The following is a 14,715-nucleotide window of genomic DNA, read 5'->3' as shown; positions in this document are numbered from 1 at the left end:
TCTTTGCTTATTTGTTGATCTTTCTACATTCCATTCTTTTTCGTAATTCTATTTAGGTTTTTGCTGAAGAGCTATTATTTTAGGACTTTGTATATCAGTTCCCTGTTTCAAATCTACTACCTCTTGAATTTCAACAGGTTGAGATTGCTTGCCATTCATTATAACTTTCAGCTCTACGATTTCCATTTTCAAGTTTTCAACTTGGTCCATGACTTGATCCAATGCGCTGTTTACTTGATTCACGGTTGCTTGTATGATCAGCTGTAGAGAATCCTGTAGTTCAGTTCTGTTTTTTTGTAGCATCCCCATCATCACTCCTTCTTCAGTAGATGTCATTATCTGGTAAGGTTATTTTTGGTCAAACTCAGCTACACGTAAACAGCTTTTGTTTTGAAGAGTTACTGTCTAACCCCAAGATAAGAGGGAAGCGGGGGCCGGGATTCTCTCCAGAAAGAAAGAGACACAAAGGATTTTTTTTTCACTGTGTTTTCCTCTAAAGTAGTTCTTAAAACTTCATTTTCTTTGAACTCATATCTCCAGTGAACCTAAACCGTTGATTCCACTATCCCTCCAGCACCAACTTGCACATTCGATGTATAGAACAGATAACGGAAGAGGCAGGAGCAAGGGAAATCATAAAGCCATAAACCATAACATGCACCAGCAATTTTCAGTTAATTGTTATATTAACAATCCCATCTTATTAAATTATTTTCCGTATTTAGCTTTTATCCATAACACTTATAAGTAAAAATATTTTCTAATTAACAATGTTGAAATTCCAGCGTCTTCTTTTTCTGAATCAGTAAATTTGGATTGTCTACTAATTAAGCTGTAAAGTCAATTTCCCAAACAATTCACGACTAATTAATGAAACTCGCACATCCAGCCGAGGAGGTTATCAGTGGCAATTGTAAACAGAAAGTCCTTGCAGATAGAGATAGTGTAGCTTTACCAGAGGGTAGTAGTTAAATGCCATGATGGCTCTGCTTCCATCTTGAGCAAAAGGATTTGTTTTGGAGAGATTATCCTTGGCTGCATCCAAGGATCTCCTCCCAAAAAGCATCCAAAGCTTCAGGGGTCTTCTCCAAAGTCCCCCTAGGAGTCCAAAAGCCTCTGGACCGCTCCAGACGGGGCAGATCAGCTATGTCTTGAGGAGCTCTCCCTAGACACAACTGATTCTCACTGCTGCCATTCCGGAAGTCCAGCATATCGGTGTTCTTATGTCTTAATAGCTGTAACTCAAATGGTTCTCCCCACCCTCAGCTGATTAACATCACTGAAATATTGTTTGTCTGAGACATTGGAATATTTATGAGCATTTCACAATGTCACAACAGTTTAGCTTAGCGATTGGAAAGGTAGAGTTGGCAAGCAACAAAAAAAGCCATTTTAAATGAGGTATAAATCTAATGCAGCTAAAACTGAGTATCTAATTTTGACTTGCTCCAGTAAATCAAAACCCTCTCTGAAAATTTGAAAATTCACTATTCATTAGATTAGGAATTTCAGACTCTGTGGAATTTTGAGAAAGAATTCTGGAATTTTTTTTCTATGCTGGCAGAGGGAATGTTAGCATTTAGACTTGTGAGATGAGTTTTGGATTTTTAGAGGCCCCCTCCTTCTTGCATATTTTAAAATATGATTCCAAAGAAATGAAATGTTTGGGAAAGGGAATGGAAGATTTCACTTTTTGTAGAGGATACAGAAATGAAAAAAAACCCTTTCTCATAATAGTGTAATTTCCCAAGCTTACTAACATTTATCTCATTGTAATGCATTGTGCTGGGTTCCAGGAAGCAGCATCACTTCCAGAAGTGACATCATCGCACATTTCCGGGAGTGCATGCATGCTTTGCGCACACACATGTGACAATAGAGAGTTCCATCACCTCTTTTCCCAGAAAAAAAGCCCTGGTGAGAGCTATCTTTTGGAAATACCCATGCCGGAGCATGATTTTCTTCCCTTTCCCCTTGCTCTCTATCCTCTTGAACTCAGCTTTTCCAGTCTGAATTTCTCATTCCCATTCTAGCCAGTCCGTGCTTTCAATGTGGCTCTTTTTTTGCCAGGCAGGTGTCCCTGCCAAACAGGAAACGTTGCATCAAACTGTTCAAGCATGCATTGGAACAACTCCTACTTTGGGCAGAAAGGTTGCTGCAGAGCTGCTCTTCCAGTTAGGAAGCAAAACACACAACCTTTGCAGAAGCTCATGGTTCCCTGCCAGCCTGGGCCGTGAGCAGCCAGACCCAGAAGCCAAACGTCGCCTGCCTTGCATGGAATACATGAAGCTTAGTCTGTGTAGGAAGACCTGGCTCTGGGCTTTACCTTCCCTGAACCAAGAGCTCTGGTAATACATGGGAAAGCAACACCCCTCTCAGTAGATGCAACTTTTGAGAAAGTGAAGGGTGGGGTAAGACTTATCAAGCAGGAGGCTTGCAAAATCACTTCCATTAGAAGGGAAGTAAGAATCAACTTTTTTTTGTTGAGCGTGCTTTGGTTTTTGAGAGAAAAAAATATGACTCTTTCTCTGCCTCCGAAGGGTCAAACTACGTAGATCTTTTTTGACCCGGATCCCTTTGACCCCTGAACATTTGTAGCTGCTGTATAAAAAAAAGGGAGCTCAGAATGACACCCTCAAGGGGAGAGAGCGCTCCCCTTCCCCACAACCATTCTCCTCCACTAAAACAGCATGTGAGGGGGACGGGGGAGGGGTTATTTTCCCAACTTTGCTGCTCCATGTGGGGAATCTGTGCAGATTCTCCATGTGGAGCTGCAAAATCAGTGCAATAACTCCCATCACACAGTTTTCATGCAAGAAAATAGCATTAGGGGAAGAGCAGGAGCCTTTCCTCCCCCTGCAGCACCACTCTGAGCTCGTTTGATTATGAGCTGCTGAAGTTTGTATTCCAAGTCAAGGATCTATGAACTTCAGTGGCACTTGTAAAAAAAACCCACATATTTTCAGACAGGCCAGCCAGCCTGCCTGCCATATATGTGAGTGTATATCTATTGGGGGGGATGGGTAATAGTGTAGCTTTCCTCCTTCACTGTATCTTGACTACGCTTTGCTTGGGTTGAGTGGTGTTATCAGTGCAGTCCGGGAACCGACCTTGGGAAACGCAGCTCTGCATCTCTTTCAGGACCTTCGCTGACTTCAACTGACTCTTGTTTGATATGGGGGGAGGGGACTGGAGGTATAACCTCTTGGGAAAGACTTGGCTTTGGCATTCCAGGCAATTGCTACTAGGAATGCATTTCCATTATAGAGCTAGTTGGGTAACCCACAAAAAAGAAATAATAAATTCTGTGAATAGTAATGTACTAGCGATCACACACTTCTTTTATACTAAGGGAAATCAATATGTACCTGCAGCCCTTAGAGTGTTCAATCATAAAATTAGTACTAAATTGCGCTATGGCATTCCAATCTGGATCACAGCTTTTAATAAAGCAGTAGAACGAATACAATCTAATTTTCTAAGGAAAATTTTAGGGCTGCCAGCATGTGTGCCTTATGTAGCTATATGCTTGGAGACCAACCAAAGACGTTTGGAGACAAAAGCATGGATCTGAACAATAAAATTTTGCTTGCGGCTGCACTTTAGAAGCAGCCCCAATAGCCTCATTGCACACATGCTAACCGATCACCAGTCATCTACTTGGCTAGCTGATATGGGGGGGAAATCTCTCTAATTGGGCTTAGTGTCACGTATGCAAGCATCCATGCCATTGTTGTGTTCTGCATCTTATACTGAGAGTGATATAACCATCCATGCCATCATTGTGTTCTGCATCTTACACTACATCTTATTCTTATACTGATATAATGCCAAAGTTAAATACTGTATTTTATGCATTTTATATAAGTCACCTGAGGGTGTCTAGACTGCTAATATTAATTTCCAGAGGAGCCAGTGGTCCCTTTGTTATCTCTAAGCAATATGTGCTTTCACTTCTGAGTGTCCTTGGACTGGAGCTGCAGCTGTGTACTGAAATGTATCATTTCACATGAGGGAATGATTCCACTCTGTGCTTTGTCTAGACTAAACTAATCTGTTCTCATGTAACTTTTTGGGTTTTCGCGCCTGAATGCAAATGGGCCAGTGGGTGGGAGAACATCCCCTATAATCAGTAGTCCTATTGTTTGAATAATCACTTCTGCCAACTTCTACCGATGAGTGTACACCTGAACTGAATAGATCTCTGAATGAAGTTTCTTCAACCAATGCACCTGCGTGCTTGCTGTGAGGGGCTTTGGAGTACAGTCATAGGACTGACACGTAGTCTGGATGAACTAGTTTACCTTACAGAGATGTCCGCATTTGCTTCAATCAAACACTCATAGATATTGAGGCACAAGAACTGAGAAGCTTTGCCTCTGGTAGATGCTCCCCTTTGAGATGGGGGACCTTTCCCAATGGTTCCTTGGCAGAGTATTTCTTGTGTCTGACTTCCCCTTACCTTGGGAGAGCATTCATGTTAGCTTGGTTTAACATTCTTCCTTCTGTCGTATTGAACAGGAGGTTCAAGAAAATCCCATACTCCACTAGGCTTTGTGCCTGTGGTCTGAGGGAGGTGGAAAGTGCTGAATACGTTCTTCTGTATTGTTTATTTTATTGTGATATCCGTGCCTTGTATTTAGAACCTCTTCTGCAAAATCATGAAGGACAATCTGATGTCAGTAAGACTTTCCTCCTAATGTTCACCCAAAACCATGAGGCCATTGAGTCCATGGCTAAATTCCTCTGTTGTGCATCCAAGAGGAGAAGAGTGGTTTAAATATTCGGGCAATGGTGGTCTTGTATTCCTGCTGGCTGTGCATGTTCACGTTGTTATGCCAATAAAGGTATTCTTAAATGGTAAATGGCAATTACTATGTACAAGTGCACTTCTAGGAAGCAATATCTAAAGAAAACCTTTAACTCATACAACTGTGTTTGATGAAGTGGAGAGTCTGAGAGAATCCCCTAGGGAAACAGGCACAGAACTCCTGGTCAAATAATACAGAAAAGCTTCTGGTTTGATTTTTGGTGCAAGGAGACACCCTGGCCAAGATGCACAGTTCCTTCCAGACTCAGATCTTGCTTTAAACAAACGGATATCTTTTTTAGGTCAAGAAGGTTCGTGCTGTTTTTATTTAGAGTGCAAAGTTCATATTGGCTTTAAGGCAAAGGATCAACAGCAGCAAAGGCTTTTAGCCCTACAGTATCTTAGGTAAAGGCAGCTGGAAATGCGTTCTTTATTTGACTCACCCCACAGCAGGTTTGCTTTTTATTGAGTGCGTCTATATTCCTGAATCCTGACCTTGTTACTCTTTTCTCAGGACGCACCTTTCCGACCCACCCGTACTTCTCAGCCCAACTTGGAGCAGGGCAGCTGTCACTCTACAATATACTGAAGGCCTATTCCCTCCTGGATCTGGAAGTAGGCTACTGCCAGGGACTGAGCTTTGTGGCGGGTGTGCTGTTGCTCCATATGACTGAAGAAGAGGCTTTCAATATGCTTAAGTTCCTCATGTTTGACGTCGGCCTTAGGAAACAGTATCGACCCGACATGACAATTTTACAAGTGAGAAGAACTGCTTGTGTTTTGTTGAAAAGGAATCAAATTTTAATTCATTTTTTTCACCACATGGTATAGAAAGAGTTAAGTGAAATGTCTGTGATGTCTATAACATGTGCTTTCAGGAGGATTTGATGGGACAGGTGCAACAGGGGGACATTGTCAGAGAGTGACTTGAATTTGAGTCTCTCTTCTCAAAAACCCCTTCTTCATACTATCCAGAATGCTATATTAAGGTTTCAGCTGTTGTAGAGGTTGTATCAGTGACTCTCAGATTTCTTCCCTTTCTTCCCTTTCTTCCCTTTCCAGGACTGGTGGGGGCCTGTTCTCCCTCTGAGGCAGAGGACATCTTGGGTTGTTTCCTTTCACCCAATCGGGGAGGCAGGAAGTAAAAAAACCCTTTCCCTCCTCTTCCTCTTGGAGCCTAGGAATGCCCTTTTGTGCCTCAGTTGTTTCCTGCCACCAGGGAGAGCAGTTGTGGCTACAGATTCTCTGCCAACCTGCTGTCTGTAGTTCTTTATCTTTCCTGCTTACTCCTGATTTTCCTCACCTCTTCCTCTTCTAGTTCCCTTTTTCACCACTTGAGCTGCTCGGCTTTCTCTTTCTCCCTTTCCTCCCCACCTCTTTCATTCCTTCTGCTCACCCACCCCTCTGCCCTCACCCACTCCAAGGCGGCAGAGGATATGGAGTCCCGGGACTCCGAAGACAGCTTTATGGAGGGCAGTGAGGAAAGCCCACTGACGGCTGGATCAGTGGCAGAAGCAACCCCATCAACCGGTACCATCTTGCCAACCAGGCTTGAATGGCATCCCGGCACCTTTCCGGCTGGTAAGCCGCGTACTTCATCCAAGAGACCCCGTCACAAGCAACAGGACTTGGATCCGACAGAGCCGGATCCAAGTGGAGCAGAGAGTGGAGGCGTCCTCCACATAGCAGAGTGGAGGACGCTGTCTGTTGCAGCAGCTGCAGATTTGGCAGGAAACAGCAATGGCGTTCGCGCCAAGTCCCACGCGACTCTGGGTGCCGCGGTCACCAACCTCCCAGCAGGAGATTGTTCAGCAGGCCCTTCTACCCTGCAATCGGCTGGTTCCAGCACCCAAGGGATGGGTAACGTAAATAGCAGCCTGGGTCCCTTTTACAAGGCGAGTTTCTGTCCCTTCTATGCCAAACTATGAGGGAAGAGATTAACAACTTCTGCCAACCCTCTTTAGAGGCAGCTAGCAAGTCCTCCTCCATTCCCCCTTCCCCCCTGAGTAAACTTCATTGCACCCACCTACCCTGAGCCTGCTTGCGGGGAGGGCGGGCTATAAATGTAATCAATCAATCAATCAATCAATGGCCTACTAAAGCCACTCAGAAGTCTGCCCCACTCTCATCTAGGGACAAGGCTTATATGGTGGTAGGGGAAAACCTTTTCAGGCAGTGAGGAAGGCGAAGAGGGAGAATTCCTCTCTGAAGAGGAGGAGGAACAGGAAACTGTTATGCCTGATCAGTCAGACAGGTTGTTTAGGCCTGAGGACTACCAGTACCTGCTAACCAAGGCTCTGGCGGCTCCAGAGCTCCAAGAGAAGCAAAAAGGGGAGGAAGATGCTACTGGGGAGAGTAAGACCACTTCTAGACCCTGTGGGTGCAAGGAGTTCTTCCCCAGGGCAGATACCCCGGAAAAAGTCTTCCCTTTCCCTACTTCAAAAGGCAGTTAAGAGCAGAATGGGCTGCTCCAGCATCTAGTAAACAATGTTCAAACTCCCTTAAAAATTGTACGCCTTACCATCTTATGCGAATGAGCTTTTACAGGTTCCACGGATCTACGCTCCTGTGGCCGCCCTTCAGTCCTCAGGCCTTCTGTCCGAGGATGGCTGGGGTTCTGTTCGAGACAACATGGACAGAAAAGATGAATCGGCTCTTTGGAGAGCCCACAAAGCGGCAGCCATGGCAATCAGGGCCTCTTCCTCTGCATCCATAGTATCCAGAGCATCTGTGCTGTGGTTACGTAAGCTGATCCAGCTTCTCCCAGACAACCAAAAACGCCTTTTAGAAGGAGCAAACAGAATCATGAAAGCAGCTGCCTTCACGGCTGACACTACCCTAGACGCACTCACCTTTTCCTCCAGGGCCATAGCCTCAGCGGTGGTTGCTAGGAGGCTTCTCTGGTTAAGAGAGTGGCCTGCTGACCTCAGATCCAAATTTATCCTGATGGCATATCCTTTCCAAGGGGCAAGCTATTCGGGGATGCCTTGGAGAAGGTGCTCGTGGAGACAAAGGACAAGAAGAAGGCCCTCCCCAGGTCTATTGGACAACTGGACAGACGACCCTTCAACAATCAGTCCTTTCGTACACACCACTCCTTGGCGAGACCACGTCAGGACTCCAAGCATTCCTCCTGGAACATTAACAAGCAACCTTTCAAGAGAACCAACTTCAGCTTCAGAGCCAACAGACAGCATCAGCAGCAGGGGGACAGACAGGAGTATGACTCTAAGAATCAAAAATCCTGACTTGCCTCCAGATCCAGTGGCAGGGAGACTAGTTTTTCCATCAAGCCTGGGAGGGGTCGAAGGCAGATGCCTGGACCCTGGAAGTAGTCTCCAAAGGATATTTGATAGAGTTCAAGTCTTACCATCCGGATCGTTTTCTATCTTCCCTACTACACAAAAGTCGTCAAAGGAGAACCATCACCCTAAAAGCAGTTCAACATCTCCTGAACATCAGGGCGATAGAACCCGTCCCATCTCGAGAGCAGGGCTCCAGAGTGTACTCTCTTTTTTTCACAGTGCCAAAGAGAAACGGAGATTGGACGGCCATCTTGGACTTAAAATGTGTAAACCATTTCATAAAGCTGAGGCACTTTCGCGTGGAAACCTTAAGGTCGGTTTCGGAAGCCCTGAGCTCAAGAGAGTTCCTTACCTCAGTAGACCTTACCGAGGCATATCTGTATATCCGGATTCACCCAGCTCATCACAGGTTTCTGAGGTTCCACATGGACGGACGTCATTTCCAATTCAAAGCACTTCTGTTTGGTCTTGCCACGGCCCCCAGGGTCTTCTCCAAGGTCCTTATTAACCCCATAATCCGGATACGACAGCGGGGGATCCACATTCATCCCTATTTAGACGACCTGCTTCTCTGGGCGGACTACAAAGAGAAGGCTGTGTCTGACACTCGGACCACCATCCTCTTTCTGCAAGAACTCAGCTTCCTGATCAACCTGTCAAAATGCTCCCTGCACCCCTCTCAGAGGCTACTTCATCTGCATCTGATAGTCGACGCCAAGGAAGGCTGTCTTTTTCTTCCATCGGAGAAGATCCAGAGGACCAAGGAGTTAGCCAACCTAGTGGTACGAGGTGCTTCCACATCTCTTATGACGTTGTCCAAACGAATGGACGTCGTTAGTTGGCAAACTGCGAGGCCTTGGATTGGGGCCGCCTACATACCCGAGAACTCACTTCATTTCTCAGATGGTTCCAATCTCTAATTGTGTCCAGAATCGATCTACAACTCACAATTCCTCAGAACATCAAGACAAGTCTCAGGTGGTGGACCTTGCCCTCCAATCTGCGCCAAGGGATGTCCTTTCTCAATTCTCCAAGACTACAGTTATTCACCAATGCCAGTCTAGCCGGCTGGAGGATGATTTTGGAGGACAAACCAGCACAGGGCATCTGGTCCCAGGAGGAGGCACATCTACCCATCAATCTCCTAGAGATAAGGGCTATTCAACTCACTCTTTCGCACTTCAGCCAGGACATCACTGGCAAGGACATTCTAGTATGGACCGACAATATTTCAGCCAAGGCGTATATCAATCACCAGGGGGGCACATGCTCCCCCGAGCTTCACAAAGAATACATGAAAATCCTGTACTAGGCAGAGGCCAACCTCTCTTCCCTGCAAGCAGAACACATCAGGGGCACAGCCAACATACAAGCTGATTGGTCAAGCAGACAGACCATTCACCCGGGGGTGTGGGCCCTCAAGAGGGAGACTTTTCTGCTGATAATGGACCAATTCGGGACCCCGATTTTGGAATTGTTTGCGGCCCCTGGGAATCATCAAATTCCAAGGTTTTTCTCCAGGTTCCTGCACCCTCAGGTGGAGGAGACCGACGCCCTCTCTTCCCCGTGGCCCAGGGAACTGTTATATGCCTTCCCACCGATCCTGGTCCTTCTCAAGCTTCTGAGGAGGATAATGGAGTGAGACATGGAAGTGATCCTGGTAGCACCATGGTGGCCAAGGAGACCATGGTTCTCCACAATCCAGTCAATGTCTAGTTTCCCTCCCATGTGTCTCCCAACGGTACCAGATCTCCTTCAGCAAGGTCCTGTGTGGCATCCCCATCCAGATTGGATGTGTCTGACCGCATGGAAATTGAGAGGCAGTACCTAGCCAACTTGAAGTATCTTCTTCAGGTAATACGCACTTTTCTAGCGTCCAGAAGAAAACCAACGATTAGGATATACAATACAGCGTGGAAAGCCTTCACCCGTTGGGCCAAGAGAAAGAAGGTCAACTTCCTGCACCCTTCAGTCATGTCGATCTAGGATTTTCTTCAGCATGGTCTGGAGGCTGGCCTTAAACCGGCCACACCTTATAAGCAAGTGGCAGCCTTGTCCTCTGTTCTTCCTGTGGTAGAGGGCTTCAGGATTTCTAGACATCCTCACATTCAGTGATTCCTGAGAGGTGCAGCCTTGTTGAGCCCTCCAGTGATCCATCACTTTCCCACTTGGAGACTTCATGTTGTTTTGTCGGCCTTAACCAAACCACCCTTTTAACCACTCAGATCCCTCTCCCGAAGTGGCTGAAACTCAAGACTATCTTCCTGGTGGCCATCACATCTGCAGGTGAATTTCAGAACTGGGAACGCTGTCGGTCAAGCCCAACCTATGCATCTTCCACCGGGATAAGGTGGTTCTCTGGATGGACCCCACTTTTCTTCCCAAGTCCAATTCTAGATTTCACAAGATGCAGGAGATCGATCTTCCATCTTTCTACCCCAATCCTGCACATTCCAAAGAGCAGGATTGGCACCATCTAGATGTAAGACGAGCCCTCAAGTCATACTTCACCAGGACTGAATCGATCAGGCAGTTGGATTAGCTCTTCATTAATATTGCTCCTCCCAATCCTCGTCAGCAACAATCAGGAAGAGCATTAGATCTTGCATTGTGGAAGCGTATAGGGTGTGTAATAGGGAACTACCACAAGTGATCACAGCCCATTCGCTGAGAAGTGCAGCAACTAATGCAGCTTTCTTCAATGGCGCCTCTGTGGAAGAGGTCTGTAAGGCGGCCACTTGGTCCTCAGTTTCCATGTCCATACGACACTACAAGCCGAACATCTTTGACTCTACGGATGCAGCTTTTGGAAGGCGAGTTCTTCAACATGTACTGCAGGATGAGGAGCTTCTCCCACCCTTGAAGGAATAACTGCTTTGGGAGCACCCAAGATGTCCTCCGCCTCAAAGGGAGAATGGACCCTTGGACACTTACCGAGAAGGGTCCTTCTCCTCTGAGAGCAGGAGGACATCTTGCCCCTCCCAAGCTTCCTCGTCTACCTTTCTTTCTTGCAGTAGACGCTGTGTTCTCTCATGTTCTCTGTTTCTCCTTCCACTCCTAGTCCGCTACTGCTCTTTTCTATTAATTCTTCAATTCCAGGTTATGAGATCAAGATATCAAATCTCATGAGTGTTCGAGAGCACCTGAAGGAGGAAAGACTTACTGCTTGTGGAGTCTCCAGAACTGAGGCAAAAAGGGGCGTTCCTAGGCTCCAAGAGGAAGAGGAGGGAAAGTTTTTTTTTACTTTCTGCCTCCCTGATTGGGTGAAAGGAAACAACTCAAGATGTCCGCCTGCTCTCAGAGGAGAAGGACCCTTCTCAGTAAGTGTCCAAAGGTCTGTTTTAGCTACCCTATTTACATATATAAATATGTTTAGTAGGTTCCTCCAGGAATGGACCTCTTGTATTGTCATGCCAATTTATGTGAAAGAGGGGAGTGTATGGCCCAGCTAATTACGGATCAGTAAGCCTGCTGGATGTAATAGGAAAGTTTTATACAAAACTTCTATAGAAGCTGGAGACATGGGTAATTGAAAACAACTTGTTAACGTGAGAGCAAATTTAGACTGGGGCATTCAACCGTTGCCTCCTATAACAACATCTTATTAAATATTCAAATAGACCATCTAGGCAACTGTATGTGGCATTTATTGGTCTCAAAGCCACATCTTATTCCATCTCAAGATGTCATTTGTGGAGAAAATTAATTAATATGATTATAGATTATAGGTTGCTAGAGAGTATAGAAGGCCTTTACATGGACACCAGTTTAAAAATCAGATTAGGTGTATATGGTTAACTGTCTCACTCAAAAGGTGTACATCACGGTTGCATTTTGGCCCCGTTACTTTTTAATACTTTTAATCTATACACAAATGATATGGTAGAATACCTGTTGGGATCCCAATTTTTCCCATTAAGAGTTGGTGGAAAAGCCATTTCAATTTTGCTTTATGAAGATGACACACTGCTAATTTCCTGTACTCAAATTGCTCTTAGAAGGTTGCTGAAACAGTTCAGCTCTTATTGTAAAAAAAACCTACTTAATATAAATTATGATAAAAACCAAAATTATGGTTTTTAATAGAAGAGCACATGGACAATGAATGAGAAACCTCTCAAACAGGTTTCTAGCTCTAAATATTTAGGGGTCCATCAGTCAGGCTCTTGGACAGCCCCTATTGATGATGCTAAGAATAACCTTGAAAAAGCGGTTCTTAGTATTCCAAGATTTTATAGGAAGAAAGGGTGATGCCTGATTTCTCCAACCTTATAAAATGAAATTACTGCCTCAGCTTCTATATGGAGCACCAGTTTGGGGCTCTGGAAATCTCCAGTCTTTAGAAGTTGCTCAGAACAAATTTGTCCTCCTGCTGTTAGCTGTTCCTTCTTCAACATTGTCAGCTGTAGTTAGAATAGAATTCTCTCTACCCTCAATAATAACCTCAGTCCATAAAGCAGCCATTAACATTGGCTGAAAATCAGCTTATAAACATCTCCAGGCCTTTTGTCTTCGGTATATAGAAAGATGAAGGACAACTCATGGTGCAGCTTTGTATTGAGGTTAGCAGCTAGCCTTGGGTTCTCAGAAGAATATTTAAGGTCCCCTGGATTCTATGCAGCCGAGCTTAGTAAAGCAAAGATGGTTGGATCAGAATACTCAAACTGATGCTGGACCAGTGGACACTTTGAGAGCAACCCTACTTTATAGGCAGTTCCTTCCTCCCGAGTCTTCCAGTTATAACAAATTATGAGTACAGAAAGGCCTCCCCTAAGGCATGCCTAGGTATTCTACAGCTCTCAGTCTGCTCTAATGGGATGCCATATAGTGAAAGAGTCTGCTCCTGGGACTATAGGTCCATTGAGGATTTGTCCCGTGTCACATTCCAGTGTCCAAGATTTGAGGCTGAATGCAGCAGATATTTGAGGACCATTATATCTCGTCTCCCAGGAAGCTCCGATGAGGAGAAATTAGTTTCATTATTAGCAGATAAGAACAAATCCATTACTCTCCAAATAGCAAGGTTTGCTACTGCCAGCATAAAGGTTTAAAAAATACAACCAGTGAAGCATGCTGACCCAAGCATGGTTGATCGATAGTTGCTCTATTTGGGTCATTGGCCTTTGGACTGTATGGTACTTTCATTATAGAATAACAGAATCATAGGGTTGGAAGGGACCTCTAGGGCCATCTAGTCCAACCCACCTTCACAATGCAGGAAATTCAAAAATACCCCCTCCCCACATGCACACCCCCTCAGTGACCCTTACTCTGTGCCCAGTAGATGGCAAAACACCATCAAGATCCCTAGCCAAATTGGCCTGGAGAAAATTGCTACCTGACCCCAAAGTAGCAATTGATATTACTCTGGGCATGTAAGAAGGGGCCACGAGAACTAAGCACTGATGTAACCCCTCCTGCCCTTCCCTCTCATGATCTGCCCAGGTTCACAGAATCAGCATTGCTGTCAGGTGGCCATCTAGCCTCTGCTTAAAAACCTCCAAAACAGAGAGCTCACCACCTCCTGAGGAAGTCTGTTCTGCTGAGGGACTGTTCTGTCAGGAGGTTTTTCCTAATGTTTATCCAAAAACTCTTGATTTAATTTCAACCCATTGCTTCTGGTCCGACCTTCTGGGGCAATGGAAAACAACTCTACATCATCCTCTATATGACAGACCTTCAAGTACTCGAAGATGGTCATCATGTCACCTCTCAGTCGTCTTCTTTCCAAGCTTAACATACTGAGCATTGCTGTCACAATGCTGCCTCCAGACCCCTCACCATCTTCGTTGCCCTCCTCTGGACACATTCCAGCTTGTCTATAGCCTTCTGAAATTGTGGTGCCCAAAACTGAACGCAATACTCTAGGTGAGGTCTAATCAGAGCAGAGTAGATACCATCATGTCACATAACCAGGACAGTATACTTCTGTTGAGACAGCCCAAAATCACACTTGCCTTTTTAGCTATCACACTGCTGACTCATATTCAGTGTATGGTCTACTAAGACCCCTAGATCCTTTTTGCATATACAACTGCCAAGACAAGTCTCCCCCATCCTTAATATTTGTTGTTGTTGACCCTCAAATTATAGGTTGGGACATACATTATTGGATTATCAGTTTTCTTTTTCTTTCTGTCCTTGGTGTCAGTACTAATTTAGGAATATCAATACTGTGATTCTAAAAATCCTTTCTGAGAAGCAAGTTCCACTGAATGAAATGGGACTTCAGTCCAATTGCATGTGCTTATAATTGGAGATTTAGACTATGACGGTGATGGTGGAGAGCCCTCAAGTCATAGCTGACTTATGGCGACCGCTGGCAGGGTTTTCATGACAAGAGACTCACAGAGGTGGTTGGCCATTGCTTGCCTCTGCATCCCTGGTCTTCACTGGAGGTCTCCCGTCCCAGCAAGGCCAATCCTGCTTAGCTTCTGAGATCTGATGAGATCAGGCTCACCAGGGCTATCCAGGTCAGGGTTAACTATGATGAGTCACTCAGAAATGTTTGAATGTTGTATTGCAGACCCCAGTTCTGATTTTATTTGTACTTTATGGGCCTCCACATTTTCTATAGCCAAGTTGGAGTCCACTTAAAAG

The 14,715-nt window shown here is 45.2% G+C and overlaps 1 protein-coding gene across 3 annotated transcripts in view; it reads left to right on the top strand.

Moving 5' to 3' along the window:
• Positions 1-14,715, top strand: part of TBC1D1 (TBC1 domain family member 1) — a 212,579-nt gene that overhangs the window by 182,875 nt on the left and 14,989 nt on the right. For all 3 annotated transcript variants that reach the window (XM_054997481.1, XM_054997480.1, XM_054997478.1), the window contains one exon: positions 5,325-5,569. In XM_054997481.1, the coding sequence (XP_054853456.1) occupies positions 5,325-5,569 (245 nt within the window). The remainder of the gene's footprint in view (positions 1-5,324; positions 5,570-14,715) is intronic.

The sequence above is a fragment of the Eublepharis macularius genome, chromosome 14, assembly GCF_028583425.1.
Source record: "Eublepharis macularius isolate TG4126 chromosome 14, MPM_Emac_v1.0, whole genome shotgun sequence".
In the NCBI taxonomy this organism is placed as follows: Eukaryota; Metazoa; Chordata; class Lepidosauria; order Squamata; family Eublepharidae; genus Eublepharis; species Eublepharis macularius.
This window is presented reverse-complemented; position numbering and strand designations above follow the sequence as displayed.